At 26.1% G+C, this 24,227-nt stretch overlaps 2 protein-coding genes across 4 annotated transcripts; both read right to left on the bottom strand.

Moving 5' to 3' along the window:
• Window positions 1–125: 125 nt before the first annotated feature.
• Window positions 126–16,536, bottom strand: LOC107436772 (N6-Methyl-AMP deaminase). Of its 3 annotated transcripts, none has more exons than XM_087168279.1 (8): window positions 16,326–16,483; window positions 13,032–13,165; window positions 12,891–12,951; window positions 7,098–7,391; window positions 4,137–4,217; window positions 2,969–3,107; window positions 1,917–2,017; window positions 126–296 (listed from the first exon to the last, which is right to left on the bottom strand). In XM_087168279.1, the coding sequence occupies exons 1-8, from the start codon at window positions 16,368–16,370 to the stop codon at window positions 270–272; spliced, it is 882 nt and encodes a 293-aa protein (XP_087024405.1). In that variant the 5' UTR covers window positions 16,371–16,483; the 3' UTR covers window positions 126–269. The 3 variants fall into 3 exon arrangements, with proteins under 3 accessions (XP_087024405.1, XP_015904069.2, XP_071039245.2); XM_016048583.4 differs by lacking the exon at window positions 126–296 and adding an exon at window positions 309–655 and having other exon boundaries at window positions 16,326–16,536; XM_071183144.2 differs by lacking the exon at window positions 126–296 and adding an exon at window positions 718–932.
• A 2,604-nt stretch (window positions 16,537–19,140) lies between these two features.
• LOC107436769 (uncharacterized) lies at window positions 19,141–23,530 on the bottom strand. The gene is made up of 3 exons (XM_087168280.1): window positions 23,362–23,530; window positions 22,023–22,222; window positions 19,141–19,401 (listed from the first exon to the last, which is right to left on the bottom strand). Exons 1-3 carry the CDS (start codon window positions 23,384–23,386, stop codon window positions 19,285–19,287), a joined length of 342 nt encoding a protein of 113 aa, XP_087024406.1. The 5' UTR covers window positions 23,387–23,530; the 3' UTR covers window positions 19,141–19,284.
• Between the last annotated feature and the right edge of the window lie 697 nt (window positions 23,531–24,227).

Genomic DNA, 24,227 nt, shown 5'->3' on the forward strand with positions numbered 1-24,227 from the left:
TCATTCAACTTTTTTTTTTTAAATGATTTGTTTATGAAATGATACGAAGATTTTTTTTTAGTAATGTTCTAAAATTTTCTTTGTATAATATTATAAAAATTGAGGATAATTTTTTAATTATAAAAGTACATATAGTAGAATTTTTTTTTTACTATTCTGTTCTAGTTTCCTCTTAATAGATTCATATTTGATTCTTCAGTTTTTAAATACAGTTTAAAAGATTCTGATAATGCACATCAAACCAACCACACTGAGACTAGTGCTAATTTTTAATATACTTCTGAGCACCAATTAATCTAAAAATAATGTATAAAAATAGTACCTATATTTATTTATTAAAATTAAACACGGTTTGTATGAAACTTGTACACAGTATATTTATAAAAGTATCGAAAGTCAATGGATAAATTATATATACATTTATCATAATAAGTTAATATATCAATACATATCATAATATATTTACATTACTAAAGCTTTTCTTTTTTTCAGACCACCTGTCTTTTAAATCCTCTTTCACAGTATTAGGAGAAAATATGTGATCAATACTACTAAATGACAAGTCGAACAATTCTTTTTGAGTAAGGGAATAATGTTCAAAGGCCAAATAATATTCATGAGATAAAGTAGTATTAAAAACACCTTTATCATCAGTCTGCAATGTGAAAAAGGAAATATTAGTTTAATTCTGTTTTAATGTTACACATTTCATAAAAAACAATGATTGGAAGATTCTAGCTCATGATTGTGCTGATTTTTCTACATCCTTTAGGTCAGCAGATTGTAGATTAGTTAAGTCCTGATACCAATTTGGGTTAAGTGGAAATCCAGTTCTTTGTAAACTGTTGATGTCACTGTGCAATAAGCCTAATAAATAACTTGGAAGTTTTCAAAGAGATAAGAGATGGATTTGTATCAAATAGTAAAAACACCTGAGTTACAAGAAGAGAACAAAAATAATAAACACACGCTAAATTGTTTGTTTAATCGTTGAAACTTTCACATATGATCTTTCAGCATACGTCAACAAATTTCACTATCTCTTAGGTAACATCTAACATCAATAAACCTCCATGAACTCATTTACTTAATTTCAGGTATTAACTCTATATGGGTAACTATAAAAATGTTTATCCTCTATCAAACATTTCCCTGTATATTAAAATGAGAAAAAAAAACTTAAAACTGGGATGTCTGGAAATACAATTAAAAACACTTGTATTTTCACTTTTTTTTTATATAAAACACTGATTTATTCTTTAATTATTACTTTACTGTTTTTTTAAATTTTTTTTTTACTTTATTTAAATCACATCTCCAGTTTGTACTAAGTTATGATAGAAATGCACTGGCAAAAATAATGCCAAATAAAAATGCAATTTTTACATTTAAACAAAGTTAAAGACATCTTTTTAATATAAAATTTTGATAACTTATCACTTTCTTTGCACTAAATTTGACAAAAGTGATTACTTCCTTTAACTAATATAATGTTAGTTTTTGGCACAACATTTATTGATAGATTATGAAAAAATTCGGGAAATGATATTCAAAAGGAAAAGGTTGCACTATTAGGTCTATTGCAAGATAATTGTTTGCTCTACCATTGCTGTTTGCAATTTCATAAATCTGGGAGAAATGCATGGAATTAAGAAAGATTGAGTTGTTAACAATAAACTGAGTTAACGACAAAAACGGCAGGTGATACGTGAGGCAGCAAAGCTCAATTTAAATTCAACAAAAATATTAATGCATGATCTGTCTACCACTGAGGATATTTTATGTTAGCACTGTGGTCAGTACGAGCTAGAATCAACCAGCAATTCAAGCCTGTGTCACCTCAGTGGGAGGTGACTGCAGAGTCACTGCAGCTCTAATATTGCTATTTATTGACAACGATACAATAAAATACTTACACATAGAATACAAGGATAACCCATTTCTTTCAAATACTTGAAATGATGATCTGCATATGAAGGAACTGTCTTCGATACAACATTTGAAGTTAAGCATATTTCTAAAAAAAAAGGTAGAAATTAAAATTATGAGCTATGCATATAGGCTAAAAATTTGAGGCGTTGTAAATATACAGTAAATTCAGACAAAAATTCTTAATCCAAACTCATAAATATTTAACTTTTACCTAACTAATCACTAAATTAAAAATCTCAGTTCCATACTAAAGTCATTTAATTAGACCTTACCTTTAAATTTGCTTTTGATAAAAATAGTCTGTCTAAATTAAGAACTCCTCCCGTCACAAAGTCTAAAGCTGTCTGGTGCTATGGAAACAAGAATGGCGCATTTTAGAGAGAGTAGCTTCACTCTAGGACTAACACAATAGACCAAAGAGATTCCCTTTATCCCGCCGACCCGAGCCGAAACTACTTCCAAAACAGTGACCCCACACCCCTACTTGAAATAGTCGTACCTCGTTACCATAGTCACCGCCACAGGTCTAGACGAATGTCTGGAGGAGTTCTTATTTTAAACAAACTATAGGTAGGTACTTTATTTACATTGCGCTAGAGCTACACAATGGGCTATTGGGGACAATCTGGGAAACATCCCTCAGGATGATCCTAAGACATGCCATCACACTTTTGATCCTCTGCAGAGGGGATGGCTTCCCTGCTTTGATAGCCTGACGACCTGGGCGAAGTCGAGCACTTAACGGTAGAACAGTTTAATGACGACCAATACCCCGCACCCTAGATCCCTAAGCAGGCTGATCAAAGTGATCATCCATGCGCTTACTGACTGCAGCCTGTGATGCTTGACTTCGGTGCCCTACTGGGAACCGTGTCTTTACAATTAGTTCACTGCAGGACGATAAAAATACAGAAAAAAATTATTTTAACATTTAAATTAAAACTGGTACATTGAATAAACAAAATTTTAGATTAAAAAAAAAAAAAATAATTTCATGGTTTAAACTGCACAGTGAGCAATTGAATAATATACTTACCAAGCGGAATTTGTAACTTTTGGAATAGCTCAAAGTTTTTTACTGATCCACCTTGTTCAGGTAATAGGTACGTTCCATGACCAAGTCTGTCGGGTTGTAAATTTAAAAGTTTTTCTACCTCCTCAAATTTGTTCGGAACCTATAAAATGTCAGAAAACTTAATAAATGGGAATGTGACAAAATATTGTATTGACTTCCCAATAAAATAAAAGAAGTTGTTAGCAATAATAGTTGTCAACAACTTTGTATAAAACATCAAATAACACCCTACGCATAATTTTCACACACACTATGCAAAATAACACATCCTGTCACACACTATGCATAATAACACACTATAAATATATGCTAAATAACACACTATGCATAATAACACATCCTGTTTCTTAGAGACAAAATTAAGCTTTAAAAATAAATTGAATTAAAAAAGAATTATTTAAGTGAAGTTCTCGTGACTTTTATGAGTAATTAAAATGTCTTAGAAATCAAATGCACAGTTAAATTAGAACATTAATTGCAGAAATAAATTTTTATTTTAAATGCAACTAACTTTTTCGATATTAAAAAGTTAACAGTCCCAATGGTTGTAAACCTTAAAATTTCATTAACATTTATAAATAAATATTCCATTTGTAAAATTAAGTTATTGATTTTTATCATAAAATTAAAGTTATAGTATTTTTGATCTATTTATAACAATAAAATGCAATGATAAAGCTTTTTTTATGGTATTTAAATTCAGTTTCTAAAGTTCAATTGAAAATATATTCATTTAAAAGTGTTTTGATACATTAAAAAGCAGCATTTTATTTTTGAACAGAAAATTAGAAGTTTAAATAAAATCATAATTTGAAAATAAATTATAAGTAATCATTGAATATAAATATTGTTGTACTAACTGTAAAAGAGCAAAGGCCACTTGGTGAAAATTAGAAGTACAGTATGTATACATAAATATATATTAGATGCTGTATTAATAAGCAAATTTTTAAGGAGAAAAATGTAAAAAAAAAACATGAATAACTAAAAGTAGCAGATAATTACAAGAAATTAAACTCAATATTTACTAATTTTTCAAACAATTTTTACAAGGTATTTTTTGAAAATAAAACTAACATCTAACAAACCATATAATAAATTTTTGTTTATTTGTTTTAAATAAACTTACTTCAGAAATGTGAATAGCTAACTTCAAGCCTTTTTTCTTTGCTGACTCCAAGATAGGTAGAAAAGAATGTATATCCTCAGTCTATTATGAAAATAATTTTAATTATAGAAATAGATCATGCTGTAACATTTAAAAACACAATCATCTTTTAAGTCAGATAAATTTAAAGCTAAATGTTTGTTGAAGGGGGAATGCTTGCCTTTACAACAATAATAAAAATTTATTCAAATTTGTAAATTTACCAACATTTGGAAACTGACAATTTTACAATAAAAAGTAATTTTTGTGCTAGTGTTGTATTGTAAAACAAATTGTGTATTACAAATACAGTTAAAAAAATCATGTGAACAAAAGTTAAAGATTAAATTTTTTTAAATCCTAATGATATCATACTAAAAGTAAAACATCTTAAAATTTTATGGGGTAAACAGTAGATTTTATAGATCAATTTTACAACTTACAGTAGACTTTCCTGCTGTATCAACAATTAATATTTAAATAATTAATACATAGAAACAAATTATATGAAAATTATTAAATAAGTGAGAATTGATAATCAATTATTGAATTACTCAAATAGGGCTATATCACAATAAAAAAAGGTTTTGCTAGATACTATATTTTCATATAACATAGTAAAAAAGTTTTTAGCAGTTTAAACATGACTTCTCAACAAAATAAAAAAAATCAGTTTATGTCTCAGAAAAACAAAATTTAATGAAAGATAATGAATGAAAGATAAAAGAGACTTGATAGATAAGAGATTTAATAGATAATCATGATTAGGGTTCAAACCAGTATGGTGACAATTGTCACTGAAACTATATGCATGGATGTCAAATCTGTTGTCTTGAAATATGTTTTGAAATTAACAAAATAAAGTAATGAAAAATAGTTTTTTCCAAGGAATCATGTGTTTAAAAAAAATCTTGTACTAATTTTATTATTTTCCGCATGGTATGGAATTCAAATGCATGGTAGATAAACCAAGTATCTGGTCCAAAAACTTTTAAAATTAAATATTGAAATTTCTAATTTACATTTTGTGCTTTGCTTTATACTCATATACTATTAATATTTTGTCTTTGATTTGCGTTTGCGTGGTTCATAAAAATACGAGCTCATGAAAATAATGCTGATCGGATTTTAGATAAACAACAACTAAAAGAATAAATTGTGGATTAATAATTAATATGTTTATTATAAACTGCGCATTGGTCTATCTCGATAGACGCACTGAAACAAACTAAAGAAGCAACTTTCTGTTCTAATTAATGCAGGTGGCGCTACTAGTACAACCATACATACCGGTACTTCAACATATACTGATTGTATTATTTTTCATTTATGAAATAATATTTTTTTGTTCATTTAGAAAAGACTTTAATTGAAATTCTGTAATTTTAGATAACTAATTTTTCATATAATATTTTTTTAGTTCCTACTTTCTCTGTTTTTCTCATTTATTTATTTATTTAGTCTCAGCATTTTAATCTCTATGTTGAATCTATTTATTAATATTATTTTACCTTTTTTTCACTTAATTTTAATAAGTACTAATCTTTAATCATTATGGGGTAATGAACTTAATTAGTTTTAGGATGTTATAGATGGCAATAAATAATTTTTTATGTGTACTGTAACATAAATTATGTATTGTGATATTGGATTTTTTTCCCTCAAGTTTGTCAGCCATATTAAGTTCTTTAACCATTAAATGAATACCTAGATGGTCCTATTGGAACATTAAATTTTCATTGGTGGTGTGAATCATAATCATGATAGATTAGAGAGACTTCAGAAGCTTATTTGATTTATAGTTTCACATTTAAAATTTATTTTGTTAACAAACCTAAGAATATTCTAATTTCTTACTTTTATTTTTTTATTATTATTTGCATAATAAAATTAAATGATAAGTTTACTGAATGAAATTAAAACTTTTAATTTGAGCTCTAATGATAATGTGGACATGCCAACTACTAGGAAATTTTGTCGACTTCATACAAGAAATATATATTTGAAAACTTATTTTATTTGTAAGTTTTACACTTCAAGTTTTTAATATTTATTTAAAAATATGTTTAGTAGGTTTAACTAACAAAAGTATTTAGGCACAAATCATCATAATTACAAGCAAATTTAAATGAACTAAAAGAAACATATTTTTTGTGTAACATGTTCATTTCAAAATTATTAAATACAATAGTATGTTATTCTTAATTAATATTATTGTCAAATTTTGCATACTTTATTTAACCAATAATTATTGGCAAAAATAAATAGTGAAAATCGTCTTTAGCAAGACATACTTCTTCATTACTTTTATTTGACTATCACAATTACTCAAGGTACTATCACAATTTCTCATAAATGCATTCATTAATCATTGAATATATTTACAAGAAAATACATTTTTCTACTTTTACACTTTTTTCTTCACAAGTATTTTTACTTAAATGATTTATAAAAATAATAGAAATATTAAACAAATAAGGAATACTCAATTAGATCTAAATTTAATGACAGGTTTCAAAAATTGTAATTAATTAAAAATGTTCTAACTCTTAGAACCATTGTGGCCCTTCCACGGAACCCTAATTTCCAACACCATTTGAGAACCACTATTCTAATTTACCAATGTTTGGGTGAATGAATATAATACAAAAAAAGTCGTTGTTAACAAAACAAAAAAAAAAAAAAAAAAAAAAAAAAAAAAAACAAGACGGTTAGGTAAAGCAAAAAGGAATTTGCGAAAGTTACCCTCAAAAGATAGTGCGTCTTATTTTTTGCGTCAACTTAAATATGGGTTTCGAATTTTGGAGTAAATTTTCATAGAAAAAGTGCACTTGTCTTAGGCACGGATGGGCTTATATTTAGAAATATATGGTAATTTTTTTATTTAAAATGTTTACTTTAAAATTACAATGATCAATTTTGAAAAATTAAATTCTTACTTACTGTGGGATCACCACTGAAATCTATTCCTACAACAGTTCCTGAAGAAATATTAAATTTTTCAGCAATTTGCAGCGTTTTTTCTGCATTTACAAACGGTCTTTTACGATCCACTGACAACAGCAGTTTTACTTTAATCTCTTCATTTGTGGTGGAGCAAGCATCTTGAATGGCTTTCAGAACTGTCTCAACATAAATGTCTTGAGTCATAGAAGGCAAAACATCCTTTGGTGTTGTTCTCAGTTCTAAATATAAGACACCATCATTATAAAACTCTTCGATTACATCACAAGTAGCCTAGAAATATTAAAATTAGAAATAACAGGTAAAGAACTTGAAAATATAATACAAAAATAATTTTTGCATGGATGAGAAAGAAAATGCAACAGGGTTTCAAATAGACATGAAAATAACCACTAGTCACATGGTGAGTCAGCAAGTAATCAATCATGTTCATGAATTAGTTTGATATTAAACTTTTTGTTATGACAATTACTGCCAAAAAAAACAAATTTTGGTGTAGAAAATATTAAAGAATTATAAATAAAAACATGTAAAATTAAAATTTATCCAATCCGTTAATTTATTAAATTATTGAAAATAAAAATACAAAAACAATCAGCTTAACCCCTTCCTTTTCGCTCCCGTGAAAATGATGGGGTGAGGTTTCGCCCTCTATTTCTCGCTCCCGTGATATTTCCGGGCTGGAGTGTTCAGTAGTAACGCACCAAAAAGAATAAAACTAATTAATTTTTTTTGCCTGGAAAACATTTCATTTCTCATTTTACACACCAGATGGCAGTACCAGGATATTTTTCAACCATCAAGAGAATGCAAAATTTGTTGCTCCAGAAGAGATGAAAACAATAAGAGATGTAGGAAGGAAACTCGGTACTACTGTCTAGATTGTGACGTTGGACCTATGTATCTCGTGCTTTGAAATTTATCACACAAGAAAAAATTACTAATCTTTATTCATATTATGGGTCATTCTCACTGAAAAGGCATAAATAGACTAAAAATTTTTCTTAAATTAAAGTAATTAAAAATGTGATAAAAATTACATGAATGCCTTTATTTATTTTTGTTATATGTCCTTATAATAATGGTCAAGTTTTCTATTTTATTTTTTACAAGATTTAAAATATTTTAATTTCTGCCTTGTCCACGGAGGAGATGTAATAGTTAACAGAGGAGACAAAATGTCAATGAAGACTAATTCATTAATTATTGGGCACAACTGATATGAGTTTAACATTAATAAGTAAATAATAAAATATTTCATTATTGGAGATAGAGCTACTTCCGATTAATCATGCTCCTATGAAAGGAAACATCCATTTTTAAACTAGGTGTAAAATTTTTTAAGTAACTCTTACTGAATATTAATAAATTAAAATGTAAAGACTATTGAAATAAAAATTCAGACTCCACATGAAAGTTGAGTGTTGAGGGTACTCTTTTATGAACATTTTATGCAAATTAAACATACTGTCATCCAAATAATGTTTTTTCTCTTTTCTTCTTGTTATTGTTTCTTTTTTCCCTGGGCACAAATGGCTTGCTCGATCAATTTCTAGAAATTTAAGTACATTTAATCACGATTTTTCTGTTAAATCTTTTTCTGATACAGATTTTAAAGTTTCTTGCCCTTTTTTATTTGTTTACTTTCTTCAAACAATATAGGGTTTTCTTTTTATTTCTGTCTAGCTTGTCTCATACTAAGTTTTTTCTGTTCCCTTCTCTTTTGCATATGAACATTTGATTGCTTTCTTTTTTTACATTTTCTTTTTTTACCACTTTAAAAAATATCAATTAAAAGAAAATAGTTTTTTAATTATTAAAATTGTATAATGGTTATCTAACACATTGTCCCTTCCATTGACTGTGTCTTCTCCTCCGTGGGCTCGTTATGTCCACGGAGGAGACAAAAACTAGTTCTTGAATTTTACTGATTTTTAATTTTAAAGTTACAAAAATGGGGCAGTTCTTTTTATTAAATATACTATTTTTGCAATCTAAAATTCATCTATTAAAAATAAAATAATTTTTTCTTAGCTTCTTTATAATGTCCACAGAATATACAGTGAGAACTTTGCCAAACCCCAGTTGAACACAACAATCCAAAACTGACACCAAAGAGAACAAAAACAACTGATAGTTAACATTAGAAAATGGAATGGTTACCTTTCCCAGCAGCTGTCTTATAGGGATTTCGCATATGCTGCCCTTTATTGCATATTTGCCGAACTATATTAATTGTCCACGGAGGGAGATTTCATTTTCGATGGACAAAGTTTACTAGTCATTTATTTTATAAAATTAAATTTTTCTTAAAAAAATATTAAATAAAAAGTTACTATAAACATTTAACTAGGTAAAACTATAAAAATCATTAAAATAACATTTAAATTGTTTAACAGCCATTAAAAATTATTTTGTGTCACAGACGTAGGGACGTCCATGGAGGGGATTTTGAAGTTATGTTTATTAAAAAATAAGAATGAAATATTAAATACATTTAGCAGAAATGCATATGATTTGTTAGTTAGAACTATACAAATAATGATAAAGAAAAATATTAAGAAATCTGCTGTATTTCCTAATATTTATTACTAAGGGACTTAAAAAATTACTTTTTTGTGAGAATGACCCTTATATGTAAGTTTAATAAAATTCTTTTTTAATGTTTAAAACACATATTTTTTAAATTTTCCTTGCTTGCTGGAAAATGAACATTAAGTCATAGTATGAATGTTGGCTTTCCCTAAAAATTTAATATTTTAAAATTTCAAGCTAAAAACAAATCAAAAATGAATATATATATATTGTTCATACACATATTTTTATACAATTTTCAGGGATAAAAAAATAGGCACTTTTATGATTGTTTTCTTGAAAATTAACCGATCGTTAAGGGGTTAATAAAAAAAACACTCAATAATCATCTTATTCATTACATGTAAGATAAATTTTCATTTAGTACTCCCATTTTAACTTCTCATTTCTCTAAAGCATGTGTTAACAAAATAAATAAAAATAAATTGGAAGCTTTTGCACTTCAAGTTCATTTTTCAGTTTTGTATGAATAAGACCGATACTCGAAAATATTGTTTCGATTGATGCTGAGTTGCATAGACTAAAAAGTAGACATACTAAAGTTATAATAACATAATAAAATAACATATAACTAGGAAATTCATTCTAATAACTGTACTAAATATCAATAGTAATTTAATTAAACTTTTGAATTGTTTGAAAAAATTATTAGCTCATTTAAACAAATATTTATATTTCTTTTAAAATTATAATTAGTTCACTAACATTAGAAATATTCTTGTATAAATAAGCAGGAAATTCTCAGAGCCTAATATTCCCTATGAACAAAGCATCTTTTTGGATAAAATTTTCTTCAAAACTTTTGGCTTCTTTTTTTTCAGTACAATAACTTTTTCAAAATATTTTTGGCAAATAAAGTTTATGTAAGAAAAAAAAATTCATTTGATTTTACACAATTCTTGCATAAACGAGGTGTTATGTGTTATAAAATAATAACATTATGTGTTATAAAATAATAGAAGTCAAAATATATTGAAATTTAATAATTTATTAAACTAAATTTAAGGTCCCATTTATAAACTTAAGGAATTCAAATTAATAAATACACAAACTCATCAATGTTTTTTTAACAACCCAACCCTGTTCACAATGCACTATAGTTTACTAATCGAGTTGTATAGCCATTATCTGTCTTATTTGTGACAAAAATTATTAAAAAACCAAATTTAGTTTATAATGAAATTAACTTCTCAACACCCCATTGAACAGTCTAACAGTACTCGAAATCGAATTTTAAAAAAGTCGTATTTTTAAGAACTACAATTTCGCACAAATTTTCTATTTTGCCATTTCAAATTTCTTTTTTTAAAATGACATAAAAAATTATAATTACAATTCAAAAGTTTTTTAACTATTATTAAATAAGATAATAAAAAATATTAAATATTTACAAAAAGTAATATTTTGCATGGAATTATCTTCGAATAAATGAATTTCATAATTGTGTTCAAAAATTCCTCAATTCGCTTAAAAAGTTCTCAGGAATATGATGAAATATGCAAAAAGTAAAACTAACATTAAGGTTTTCAAACTTTGGACCGCTCTCCTGTCCAAACTACTATGACATAAAAAATATAACCATTCTTTGCATATATATTGTAATAAATAAAAACAAATTTTAAAAAAAATAATTGCAAAATATAATTATAATATTAAATACATTCCTGTAAGCAAATAGATTTTTAATAAATTTTTTTTATAATTTTAATGATTTTGATTTATTTTTTCTTCTTTTTAAAATCCTTTCTTCCCTTTTTGTGTGCATATACATAGCATAATAAATAAGAAAAAAAAACACAAAGAAAATTAAGAAAACAATAAGTTTCATTTATTGCGCATAAGCTGCAAGTAAATAGAACTCATAAAATAAGTTCAAAATGTAGAGAAAACAAGGGAAATATTACACAACAATGAAAAAAGGGGGGAAAAGAAAAATAATAATAAAAATAACAAAAACCGGAAAAAAAAGTCTGAAAAAAAAGGACAAAAAATTTTTAGAATTAAAAAAAAAAAAATTCCAGAAAATAAAAATATTTTTTTTCTGGTTTCTGTTATTTTTATTATTTTTTTTCTTTCTTTCCCCTTTTTTCATTGTTCTGTAATTTTTCCCTTGTTTTCTTTACATTTTGAACTTATTTTATGAGTTCTATTTACTTGCAGCTTATGTGCAATAAATAAAACTTATTGTTTTTTCTTAATTTTCTTCGTGTTTTTTTTGTATTTATTTATTATGCTATATATATATATATATATATATATATATATATATATATATATATATATATATATATATATACACTGAATATATATACTGAAAAGCATGAATAATTTTACTCATAAAAAAGGATATTCATAATTTTTACGCTTTTAAAAGTAATAGTTATTTTTCAAAAAGTGTTTATAGAACTATGATGTTTTTTCTTTTCTTGTTTAAGCTACAGCAAAAATTACAGTAAATTTGAGAATTTTTGTAGAAATATTTTTTGTCTAAATATTCGTATAATTGTTATCTAATCAAGGATATAATTAGAAATGGATTCTCTAAGAATTTTTAATGATCAAATTTATAAACACTAACAAAATAAAGGGATTAAAAAAACATCTTCACCAAACACAGTTTTTAAAGGTGAGCTATAAATCGTCTCTATTCACTAAAAATACCAATGAACTGGACCACGATAAAAAAAAAGTACATGTTTCTGATCTAACATCAAAATAATTGTGGGGAGTTTTTTTTTTGGGGGGGGGGAGAGAAGTTATAAAGTAAACACTAATGTCCCTTGGTTTAAGCAACAAATTTTTTATAACATGTTTGAAAGATTTTTTTTCCCCACCGTGGTACTCCAAGGATGCCAGAAAAAAAAAAACAATAATGACGATCACAGGTAAGAACTATTTTCACTGTTTTTAAAAGCATTGCATTTATGATATTTAAATACAAAATTACAATTTTTTTAATAAATTAACATCATATTAAATGTTTAAACATGCTTCAGTTTTTTAAAAAAGAAAAAAATTTTAAAATAACAAAACAAAAGTCTATAAAGTTTTGGCACCGATTTTAATGTTAAAAAAAATAACCAGAAATAATAGAAGACACCATATTATACAATTATTAATGTTCACATTTTTTTTGCTTCACAAAGTTAATATTTACAAATTAAAAAGATTACTTACCACATAAATTGCCTCAGGACTATCTGTAATTTTCTGTATAAGATTAAATGTTTCAAAGCACCTTAAAGAAAAATTAGGAAATAAAAAAATAAAACTTTATAAAAAATTAAACACTTAAATGCCAAAAACTTGTTAACTTACTGTGAAAGATTATTTGATGATAATTTAGGCAATTTCAGATCAAGTTTATTTCCGTCCTCTTTTTGCTTTTTTATTGATATTAATTTTTCAAGAGTTCTATGGCTGAGGGATCCATTTAAATGGGCATGAAGTTCCTGTAATTGATTAAGATTCAGAAATTATATGAATTATCAGTGAAATAAAAAAATTAAAAAAAGCAAAAGCACTATTTTTAAATTTTATTTAATAACACATTTGAAAGCTAAATTGTAAGAAATTGTTAGATCCAAATAAAGATATTTCTCAAAAGAAAGATTTGTATCACCCAAGGTAATTCTTAGTTACAGTCTTGTTCTATGTTAAGAAAGCTCCATAACAGAATAGGGTCAGGTGCGGTAAAATGGGTGATACACCTATACCATTTGATATACGCACTTTACCCTAGAGTGGGGTAAAATGGGTATAGTTCTAAAATTAGTACATATTTAATTAAAGTAAAAAACAAATGTAAATATTGTTTTAGAAATAAAAATGCTCTTAAATAAATGTATTATGATTATATTTTAAAAATAAATGTTAAAAAATATTTTTTTTCCCTACATATTATTAAATTAATGAGATAATGTTCATTGATATCAAAATTAGGTTTCACTTTGAATGCAGTACATTTTGCTGAACTCTACACAATATTAAAAAGAAAGAAAACTTCAACAGTTTTTTGTTTATTAGAAATATAAATGGGAGTGTAAAAATTAATATCTATAGCGGTAATTTAAAGTGTTTTTACTATTCATAGCAGACAGGTATTTCGATTCAATTAAGTTATTTTAAGGAAATTGTTCCATGAAAAGACTGCTAGGTAAAAACTCATTAATATCTTTAAATATGCTTACTAAGTTATACAATTATGCTCGTGCGTGTTATTATGGTAATTTTTTTAATTATATAATATGTTAATGTTAGTAATATTGTTATTTCTACCTACCATTCTTCTTTTTAAAAAATGTAATTTAAAAGAAATTTTGTTTTCAGACTTAAAACTTCTAAGTAGGGCTATAATAAAAAAGTAAATTATTTTGTAGCTATTTCATCATAAAATATAGAGCATTAGATACTTACTAAAGCTAAAACAAAAGTTCAAAAAAAAAAAAAAAAAATCCCTATCATACAACATTTAGCTAAGCCTAATCATATACCCATTTTACCCCACCTCAGACTACAATTGATAATAAACAGAATTTCGAAATTTATTCATAAATTTCTATGTTAGTCGGTTCATTAGATGTCCCTCCACCAGTTTGAATAAAAATTTATATTTTATGACAGTTTTTTTATAATATTAGAAGAAAGTTCATCAACAGCTTAAACTAATATACTGTATAAGTTGATCATATGCAGATAGTTTGCAAATGTTAAATTTTTTTAACAGTTTTTAAAACTGTAATAAAATGCTAGCCGCAATCACAGTAAATGTCTCTAAAAACATTAAACGAATTATCTCAATTTAAAAAGAGAAAATTTTATCGATTTTTTAAAAAAAAAACATATGCCCACTTTAACCTGATCCAATAAAAATCAAAGAGATACTCTTAACTTTTTTTTAAATAGAATTTATGACTTATTTGCAAAATTACTGTTTATTTACGGTGAAAAAAAATAAATTGAATTGCTTTTTAAATTTCTGTAAAATAATATTGGCTTTGGTACATATTTACAAAGATTTTTATCATAATTTGAGTTTTAAGTACTTTTCCTTTCTCCCTTTTTAGTTGAATTATAAACTATTTTAGATATAAGAAATAGTTTTGGATTCCCTTATTTTATTTTAAATAATTTATAATTTAAAATAATTTATACAGGATTAATTAATACAAGATAATAATTTATACAGGAATATTTAAAATAATTTATACAGGAGTTCATCAAATACAGTCCCGTGTATTTAAGGTAAATCTTGGTCATTTGGGTAATTCTATTTGAATGATACTCTCTCTTCAATTGTCCTTTTCATTGTCCTGTTCATTATATTATATTGCTAGTTATTATCACTAGCAATTCTAATTGTCTGCAACCCTTCAAGCCTTAACAGTAAAGTTAACAGTAACCACAGTCTTAGTTAACTGTAATTCTTAATAATTGATATTATTAAATTTAACTGGTGAATTTTATATTTATTTGGCACAGAGTTTTCCCTAGGAATAAAAAAAGGCAGAGATCTTCCAAACAAAAAAGGGCACTCCCCACCCTTAAATTTAACAAAATGTGTAATAGTATATAACAACTGAATTTGACCTTCAATTTGTAAATTGCCCTCTTAAATAAAGGCAAGCTAAAAGACAATCTGTGTAAAAATTTTCTTCAAAAAAAGTTAAAAAAAAGTTTTTTAATTGGTAAGCAAGCAACTTGAAAGTTTTTTTTTACATTTTAAACTGAAAATAGAGAAAAGGAACATTTTTAAATAAAGAGTATTTAATCAAAAAATTAAAGGTAAAATTTAAAATCATTAAAGAATGCATTAATATAATTACCCCCCCCCCCTAAAAAAAAACTTACCAGTTGAGAATAATTCCAACAAAGCAAATATTTGTAACAGTACCTAATCAGAATTATTTTATTTATTCTAAATTATTCCTTTAATTTAATTAAATTAAATTTTACAGAGTGTTATTATTATCTACGTAATGAATTAATTTTTTTCAAATGGAAAAATTAGTATAAATTAGTAATATAATTAGTACATAAAATTTGTCTAGATGTAAGAGTATAAGAGTACTACATTTATTAAGATAATAAGACAATCCATTTATAAATAAAACATAATAGGTAAAATAGATTTTAATATTTTGTTTACAAACAAAATAAGAAAAGAGTTATTCCTTAAAGAAATATGAAGGGAAACTTTCAACTTTTACGCACTATATTAAATTCCATATGTTAAATTTAAGCTAATACTAATTGCTAAAGAATTCTACTGGTCCTTTTAAGACTTTCTGCTGTTTTCAGTGACAGGAAAAAAACCACCTCAAATGAATTGGATTGAAATTGGGGGAAGAAACAATTGAAAACTTTCTTTTTATTAATTTCATGAAAGAAAGAAAAAAAAATCTAATAATAAACGTTTTAGTAAATTTCTGATATAAAATTTGTTATCTTTATAACAAAGCCGAAAAGTACCCTCTGTAAATTAGTCATAACATCATTTAATCATCACTTTTCACAAAACTATCGCTGATTCAAGCAGAAAAATTCGATCAAGCAGATTTTCTTAACATTTCATACAATTTGAATATTATACCAATTTAACTAACTACTCACAATTTTAGGTAGATCCACAACAAAAGATTGAACATATTTTTCCATTTTTAAAATTAAAGAAAAAGAAAATCTAGAATTTTTACTTTAGCGCCTTATTAGAATTGAGGTTCAAACTAGAAATTGAGATATTTTTTGTTGATTCTAAGGATTAATTTTAAAAAATTATTGTAATTTTTAAACTTAGTTTCAAGCTTACTTTGAAATATTTTAACTCGAGAACTTGATCACGCCACCTTGTGGAGATTCTGTAAAACTGTGAAAAAGGTCATAGATTCCATTTTTTTTCTGCGTTCTAATATTTGAATGTAATGTCGTTTTTTCGGAACATACACGTATTTGAATTTTAATGGTTTATAAAAGTATAGCATGAGCTTAGTGGTTTTACTTCTATGAGCTCTAATATGTAAAGAAAATTTGAATTGCTCTAATTGATATGATGCAATGATTCTACCATTACGACATGTAAACGAATAATCATATGATATCGTAAACTTTTGAATAACGTTTTTCACTGAATACCTTCAATTTTCATCCGAATGACGGAGAAAACTACATCAAAGTAATAAATTAAGGCAAATCTGATAAATATTGTAGATTTAATAATTAATTGGTCGAGCTGATTTTATAAATTACTGGCATGCGTTCATTTTAAGTTAGATTCACGTAACATTCGAATGTTACGGGAAAAAAAACTGCCTATAAGAAAAAATAAACTGTAGCATAAAATATACTGTACATAGACGTACTGTACAAAGCATAAAATATACTGCACATAGACGTACTGTACAAAGCATAAAATATACTGTACAACAACAACAATCAAACACAGAAAAGTCACATTAGTCTGGATTTCTTGAGTCGCTGTATAGTTGGCTGCTCCTTTGTTTTAACTTCTGATGATTTTATTACACTCGATACCTATTATCATTGCAACTGTATTTAGTAGATAATTTAAGTACATTTGCTTGTAGTTCAATGAAGTTAAACATACGTTATGTTACGTTTATTAACATGGGCTGCAATAGCGGCACAACTCAAAAAATCAAGTTTTGAGATAAGTGGGTTTAAAGTTTTTATTCCTAAGCAAAATGCATAAGAAATGCTTTAGTTTGCGTAAACGAAGATTACCTTCAAGTTGAATTATGAGTTGTGCTAGTATTGCTGCTGAAGGAATGTGTATTCTCATATTTACACCTGCTCTTAGTCCAAAACACGTGTTTTTTTAGTTGTGCCACTGTTGCAGCCCATGAGCGATATATGTTTACGTAAATTTCTTGAGTTACTTTACCTTTTCACCCTCGATGTCAAGTCTTTAGGGCAGATAATGTCCACATTCATGTATGTAACGATGCAACTAATTTGAATTGTTGCTATGAACAGAAAACGTTTGTTTAGTTTAAACACAATTTACCAGCATCTTCACTGAATAAGATTCGCATATCTAAATTATATATCAATGCGATTCGCGTATGCGGGAGCAGTTCATCTTGCTTGTAAATTCAATGCATTCGCGTGCACATATAAGGCTATCACAATCCCTTGTGTGGGAATGTTTAGAACTAACACATAAAAAGCTATTCTCACAAGATTCGATTTTCTCCCCTACGAATGAAACTCACTAATCAAGTTCTCATTCGCATGTGAAAAAATTGCATTCAGTTGTAAACGGTCCTTAAAAGTTAAAACTGCTCGCCCAGGCGCGAATCACATTATTAATGTTCGACCGCATAAGCGAATGAATTTCCACAAGTCTTATATGCTTTTTTAATTTAGTTTCTTAACCACCCCACAGTTAAGCAGGCTGTGATTTAATAAAAAAATTTCATTTCGAAAAAATATTACTCTTTTGCCATTGAAAAGCATTGTTTTTAAGAAAACGAAAGTATATTGTGTTCATAGATTATTTTCAGCTTCTTCAACTATTTATTGTGTATTTTTAAAGCACATTTTAAACTAGGTAACTCATTCTGTCTTGCTATTCGGTTTGTTGGATAAAAACAAAGTACTAACATACGATGAAAAATACTTGAAAAGGAAAATGATAGACTGAGTAAAGTAAACAACAAACCATCTTTCAAAGAAAAAAAACACACCGTCTTTTTTCTTATCTCACCCTTCTTTTGATTAAAGTTAATTGAAAAAAAAAAGACAAAAATAAATAAAAATTACACAGTAGATAAAACACACGACAAATTTAAAAATATTTATTTTCGAAGTGTGCAAGAATTTATTGTTTAATTCCTAAAGCTAACAACAGTTTATTTAAACAGGAACTATTCAAATTGAATAAAGGGAAACTATGTAAAGAAATTATTGACATCGATGTTCTATTTAAGGTTTATCAGTTTTTTAAAAAATTTAACTCAACATTTCTTAACTTTTTTCTAATTTAGATTTTAAGTGTTACTAATATATTTTAACTGAAATAATTTAATTTAAATTTCGAATGAATTCATTCTCATGACATATTTTTGCAAAAAATTGAGAAACTATTTTTTCATTGAAATAAGTAATTAAGGAGAAAGTATACTGTTAAAATATATTTTTAAGTGGTTTATTTTTGTCCTAAATATTGAAAACAAAATTTTAAAATTGAAAAAAAAAAAAAAAAAAGAAGACATTGAAGCAATTTTTATGGAACTCTTCATTTAAAAATAAAATTTTTAAAAAAAAATTGAACTTACACTTATAATTCTTTATAAAAAGAATACTCTGTAACAAATATCAGTTTATAACTATTTAAATAATCGATAGATTATCTCTCCGACTATTAAAGAAAAAATAACATTTTAACATAGAAGAAAAACATTAAAAATTTAAGAGAAAACTTTTTTATTAAAAGTTCAGAGCTTCAAATGTGTGAGAAAATGCCTCTTCAAATTTTCCTTCAATGAAAAGCCTTTAAAGCAAACAGAACACACATTTGGCTTTTCTTTAGTGTGGGTGAAGTAATGCTTCTTCAAATTAGCTTTTGAATAAGAGGAATAACAACACATAGAGCAGCAATGCATCTTAATGGCAGAACATGGAGCACTTGACTTTGAACAGGACTTTTCCTTACGAGGTATAAAGAAACCTATATGTAGTTGAAAAAATAATTTTAATAAACTATAGAAACAAGTGTAACAACTCCATACGTAAATAATTTTATTAAATTAAGTTAAATAGAAGTGATTTCGAAAATACACTGACAAAATCATTTTTCTATAATTGCCTTGGTAATTTTTTTGTTTTTGAAAAAAGTTAAAACTTAAGTAATAAATTATTAACCTTTGATTAGAAAATTAAATTTTAAGTAAAAAGAATAGAACCCTAAGTGCCATGTTGATTCTGCTGAAATTTTAAATAAAATTTAAGATATGAAGAAATCAAAGCAAGGGAATAATCTTTTTCAATGTTTATGATTAGTTTGCTTAGTTATTTTCAAGTTAAGTATCAATATGAATGATTAATACACAGAATAAAAGCTTAAAGTTTCCTTATAGATAGTTTTTTTAAAAATCAAAATTTTTTTTTTTTAAATCGGAAGTTAGAAAGTGGTTTGATATCGTATCTTTATCATAATCGTTTTCCCTCAAAATATTTTCAGATTCTTACAAAGCTAATGCTTTAAAATAGGATTTGTAAAAACACTTTTAGTCACCACAGATGGTGACTTCAAAATCTATTTATATTATATTTACAAAAAAAAAAAAAAAAAAAAAAAAAAAACTAGTGAAATAAATAGAATTATATAAATGAAACTTCAACGAATTCAAAAGTAGTTGACAGATGGGAATGACAGTTTTATAGAATCAAAATGAAAAAGTATTGGGCAGTGGAAAATCCCAAAGATTTTACTATGTTTAAATATTGAAGTTTCTTTTTCTCCATGCAAACGGCAAAGATAATTTTTTTAATACATACATTGATAGTAATACATGGATGGGAAGAGCAATTTCGCAAAATCAAAAAGAAAAAAAAAAAAAAATTAAGCAGTGAAAAATCCCCAAAATTTCATGAAAGTATTTATGAAAAAATTTATTTTTTTACAGATTCTTCAATATGCTACTTTAATAAGTGTCCAAAATTTAAAGAAATTATGAAACAAATTTCTATTAGAAATTTCTTCTATTTTCTATTTGAAATGATGCCGAAACTAGTAAAAAGATTTAAAAAAAAAAGAGCTGTCTAATTTTAGTTTAAAATAAAAAGATACTTAATGAACTAGACATTGACCAAATCCAAATTGTTTTATTATGAATATACAACTCATGAAGAGTTCTAACACATCCCTTTACAATTAATTTTTAAAATATAATAACTAATATTTTTCTAGTACTACATACATTGTAAAGTAATATTTGAAAGCTATAACTTGATTGTTAATGTTCCCAAAATGATGTTAAAGTCTGAATAAGGATAGCATTTAACTAAACAATGATGTTAAACTTCAAGTCAAGTTTCCCTGACATATTGTTTGGAATTCACCAAAACCATGAATTTGTCATTTCTGTGATTTGCAGATTGATGCTTTCAGCCTAAAACTAATGAGCCATTACAGGCGGTATACATAAGCTTCATATTCAGCAAAAAAATTATTGCTACATAAAAGCAAAAGCAATCTTTACATAAAAAAATTTAAAGTCTTACACTTTGTGAAAAAACTAACATATAAGAATCTTCTTCTCTGTTCAATACTTGCCCTTAAAAAAACTATCTTTTCCAGCTTTTAATTACTTTTCTTTTATTATGCTAAAGCCCTTATTATCTAATACCTATAGGGCAAGAGCTATTTTTCAAAATTGGATTAGTCAGCTAATCAGGAATGCTTTAAGCATACATTACATAACATACTCAGTTGATGTATAACATATATTAATAAAATTTATAAAAATAGATTACTATTATCGTAAACTGAAAAAGTTCAATAATTTCTCCTTCGATTGCTCTTGTCAGAGTAAAACAAAAAGCCAGGCATAACAAAGATTATTATTAAACAACAAACAATTATTACATTTCTAACATGAGCTTTAGAGACTATATTACAAAGTGGATCCATTTCAGTTGCGTGATTTCTTTGTTTTTTTAATTTAACATCTATTTTAAAATTGCACACTTTATTTTGTGAAATGCATAGGATTTGCTTTGATGCAATTTAAACCAAAATATCACACTAGGATGGTTGCATACAGTTAGTAACAATGGAAAATCACAATTTAAGTAAAATATTTTGAATAAATTTGGAAGTATTCCCTTCGGATATGTTCGAATACAAGTCAAGAGGGGTGTTACTGCATTTCTTGGAACAGGTTGTCGAAGTGTAAGTTTTAGATTACTCATGAGGTAGTTTAAAATCCTGTTTAAAAAGGAGCTAGGTTTGTGTGTTAATTTTAAATGAAATTTTGCTTTGCCAATTTAGAAACTTAATTTTTTTTTAAAAGAATAAATTGAAAAAAAAAAGACTTAGATTGCCTAAAAGAAGAAATTGCTTTATTTTATTTTTGAAAAAGGTGAAACATTTCTTGCAGATTAAAACATTAAAATTTTACCTCCGAATAAGATAAATTCCTTTCAAGTTTCTATCAAAAGTTTTTATTGCAGAAAAACAGCAATTTCGAAAATACTTGACTTTTTAAGAAATAAAAATGCGTTAACAAGTTTAAAGTGTTTCAAAAAAGATAAATTTTTCAAAAATTAATTTAAATTTAACTTAACATGAACAAGTATATGTTTCTTTAGATTTTCCTTTTGAGAAAATCGGCGAGTGCAATAATGACATCCATAGGGTTTTTCACCAGTATGTATATACTCATGTTTTTTTAAGTTAGTTTTAATACAAGTTGAATAAGAACAAAAGCGGCAATAGAGTGGAGGAGGCTTAGCAGGACATTTTCTTGGAGAGAATGATTGGTAACCTGTAAAATATACAATTCAAAATTATAAAGCTAATCTATGTCAGAAATATTAGCAAAAATAAGACAGTCAGCCCCACTGAAAGAAATACCATTAATTCCAATTAACTTAAGTTAAATAAGCCAATTATTCAGTTATGGAGGATATACATTAATCAAGCCTAAATACAATATTTCTTCAAATTTAAAATGATATGCATTGTAACACTCATTGAAACAAATTCATCTTGTATAAATTATCTTTTAAAAATCTAATTTACAGTATTACTGCTACACTATTCAATATATTTTTTGAAATTGGGGAAGTGTTTAGTGAATTTCAGGAAAGTGTCGAACACTTTGTTATAAGAAAACAGCTCGTCATTCCTTCCAGAAATATATATAATTGTGTGGATTACTGAAACTAACACACTTAAATTGAACTAACGAAAGTAAAAAGGGATATAAAAATCTGTATAAATTTACACTCCATAGAAAGTGTTTTGCATTTAAAAAAAAAATGGTGTGTGAAATATTTTTGATGCTTTTTTTTTTTTTTAATAATTTCATATTTGTTAACTATTCTTATAAATTGTGAGGCTGTGTACGAAAAATTCGAATGGTTTAACTTTCAAAAAGGTGTAAATCCTTTTAATAATGACAAGTTCTAATCACACTGTGATAGTGTTAAAATGTAACTTTTGTTCAACAATTTTGTTCCTGAAGTAACTAAAGCAAGTTTTATGTTAATTTTTACAAATAGCAAAAAGACATTCAATGCAAAATAAAAAACAGATATCAATAATTGTTCTGATTGACAAGATTACTTAGAATATTGTAAGTAGGAAGAATGTGCAGGAATGATAACAGACCTCAAAACCATTCAGAAAGCAAGATAGAGGAAAAAATTAAAAATAGGAGCATAGAACTATATGTAATAAACAAGTGTCAGTATCTGTAAAAAAAAAAAAGAAAAAAAAAAGAGTAGGCAATCATTGTCTAGGCACTGATACCTGTTTCTTATAATCGATAACATAATTGTTTAAAACAAAAGAAATGAATTGCAATTTTTAAAACTTAATAACATAAGACTTAAGCTAATTGATAAGTCTTAATAATAACTCAGTCATTTGGGTTATGATGTACATTTAAATATGTTTTACCACTAATTTTTAAAATGCACCACATAGTGTTTTTTAAGATTTTCTTTCAGCGCAAACCTTTGATTGCATATATGACAAGCATGTGGACGTTCTCCAGTATGTGTCAGTAAGTGCCTTTTGAGGCACCACCTAAAAGGTGACACATATGAACAAAGTTGGCAGCCAAAGTACTTAGCTTTTGAAAGATGAGAAGTTTCATAGATTCCTGTAAAAATAAATTGCATTTAGAAAAAAAAAAGTCTAACATATACTATAGAAACAATTTAGAGTAGAGTCAAGAAAAAAATCTCAAGAGTTTTTCTGGAGGTTATTAATTTAATTCATGACAGGTTTTTCTTTTATGTACAATTGCAGCTTCTAATGAAAAAGTGTACCAATGAAATTTTTTTTCAAAACATAATTTTTATTAATACATTAAAAAATAAAGGTCGCCATTCATAAACCGATAAAACAAAGACTAGGTATGACTAGATTAATTTCTTTCCAAAAGAAGTTTAAAAATACAAATTTTAAATATGTTATGCTTAAAATTTAAAGCATATTTTAATGTAAAAGCACAATCAGGGTTTCCACTCAAATTTAGAAATAAAAATCCCTAATTATTTCAGGAACATTTCAATGAGATTCACAAACATGTTTTCCCTATTCATTTCATTAAATATATGATATTTGGAAAAAAATATGAAATTTTGTAAAAACAAAATTTCAGTAAATGAAGGCTTTAATCTGCAGATTTAATAATACAAAAGTAAGTAAATTACAGATAAAAGAAATATTTTGCATGAAACTGGACAAGTTTAAAAACTTAATGTAACAATTTATTTACAGGGTCTTATAGTTAGCCATCTAATATTGTATTTGTGATT

This window comes from Parasteatoda tepidariorum, chromosome 7 (genome assembly GCF_982258835.1).
Source record: "Parasteatoda tepidariorum strain Cologne lab strain chromosome 7, Ptep-v5.0, whole genome shotgun sequence".
Classification (NCBI taxonomy): Eukaryota; Metazoa; Arthropoda; class Arachnida; order Araneae; family Theridiidae; genus Parasteatoda; species Parasteatoda tepidariorum.

Excerpts from the sequence above, each read along its gene's own strand:
- LOC107436772 (XM_016048583.4), bottom strand. The coding sequence starts at position 16,370 with ATGGAAAAATATGTTCAATCTTTTGTTGTGGATCTACCTAAAATT. Across the intron at positions 4,218-7,097 it reads ATTTCAGTGGTGATCCCACA|ACTGAGGATATACATTCTTT; the intron begins GTAAGTAAGAAT and ends TTTTCATAATAG. Across the intron at positions 656-1,916 it reads GTTATCCTTGTATTCTATGT|ACTGATGATAAAGGTGTTTT; the intron begins GTAAGTATTTTA and ends TTCACATTGCAG.
- LOC107436769 (XM_087168280.1), bottom strand. The coding sequence starts at position 23,386 with ATGTGGTGCATTTTAAAAATTAGTG. Across the intron at positions 22,223-23,361 it reads GTGCATTTTAAAAATTAGTG|GTTACCAATCATTCTCTCCA; the intron begins GTAAAACATATT and ends TATATTTTACAG. Across the intron at positions 19,402-22,022 it reads AGAAACATATACTTGTTCAT|GTTTCTTTATACCTCGTAAG; the intron begins GTTAAGTTAAAT and ends AACTACATATAG.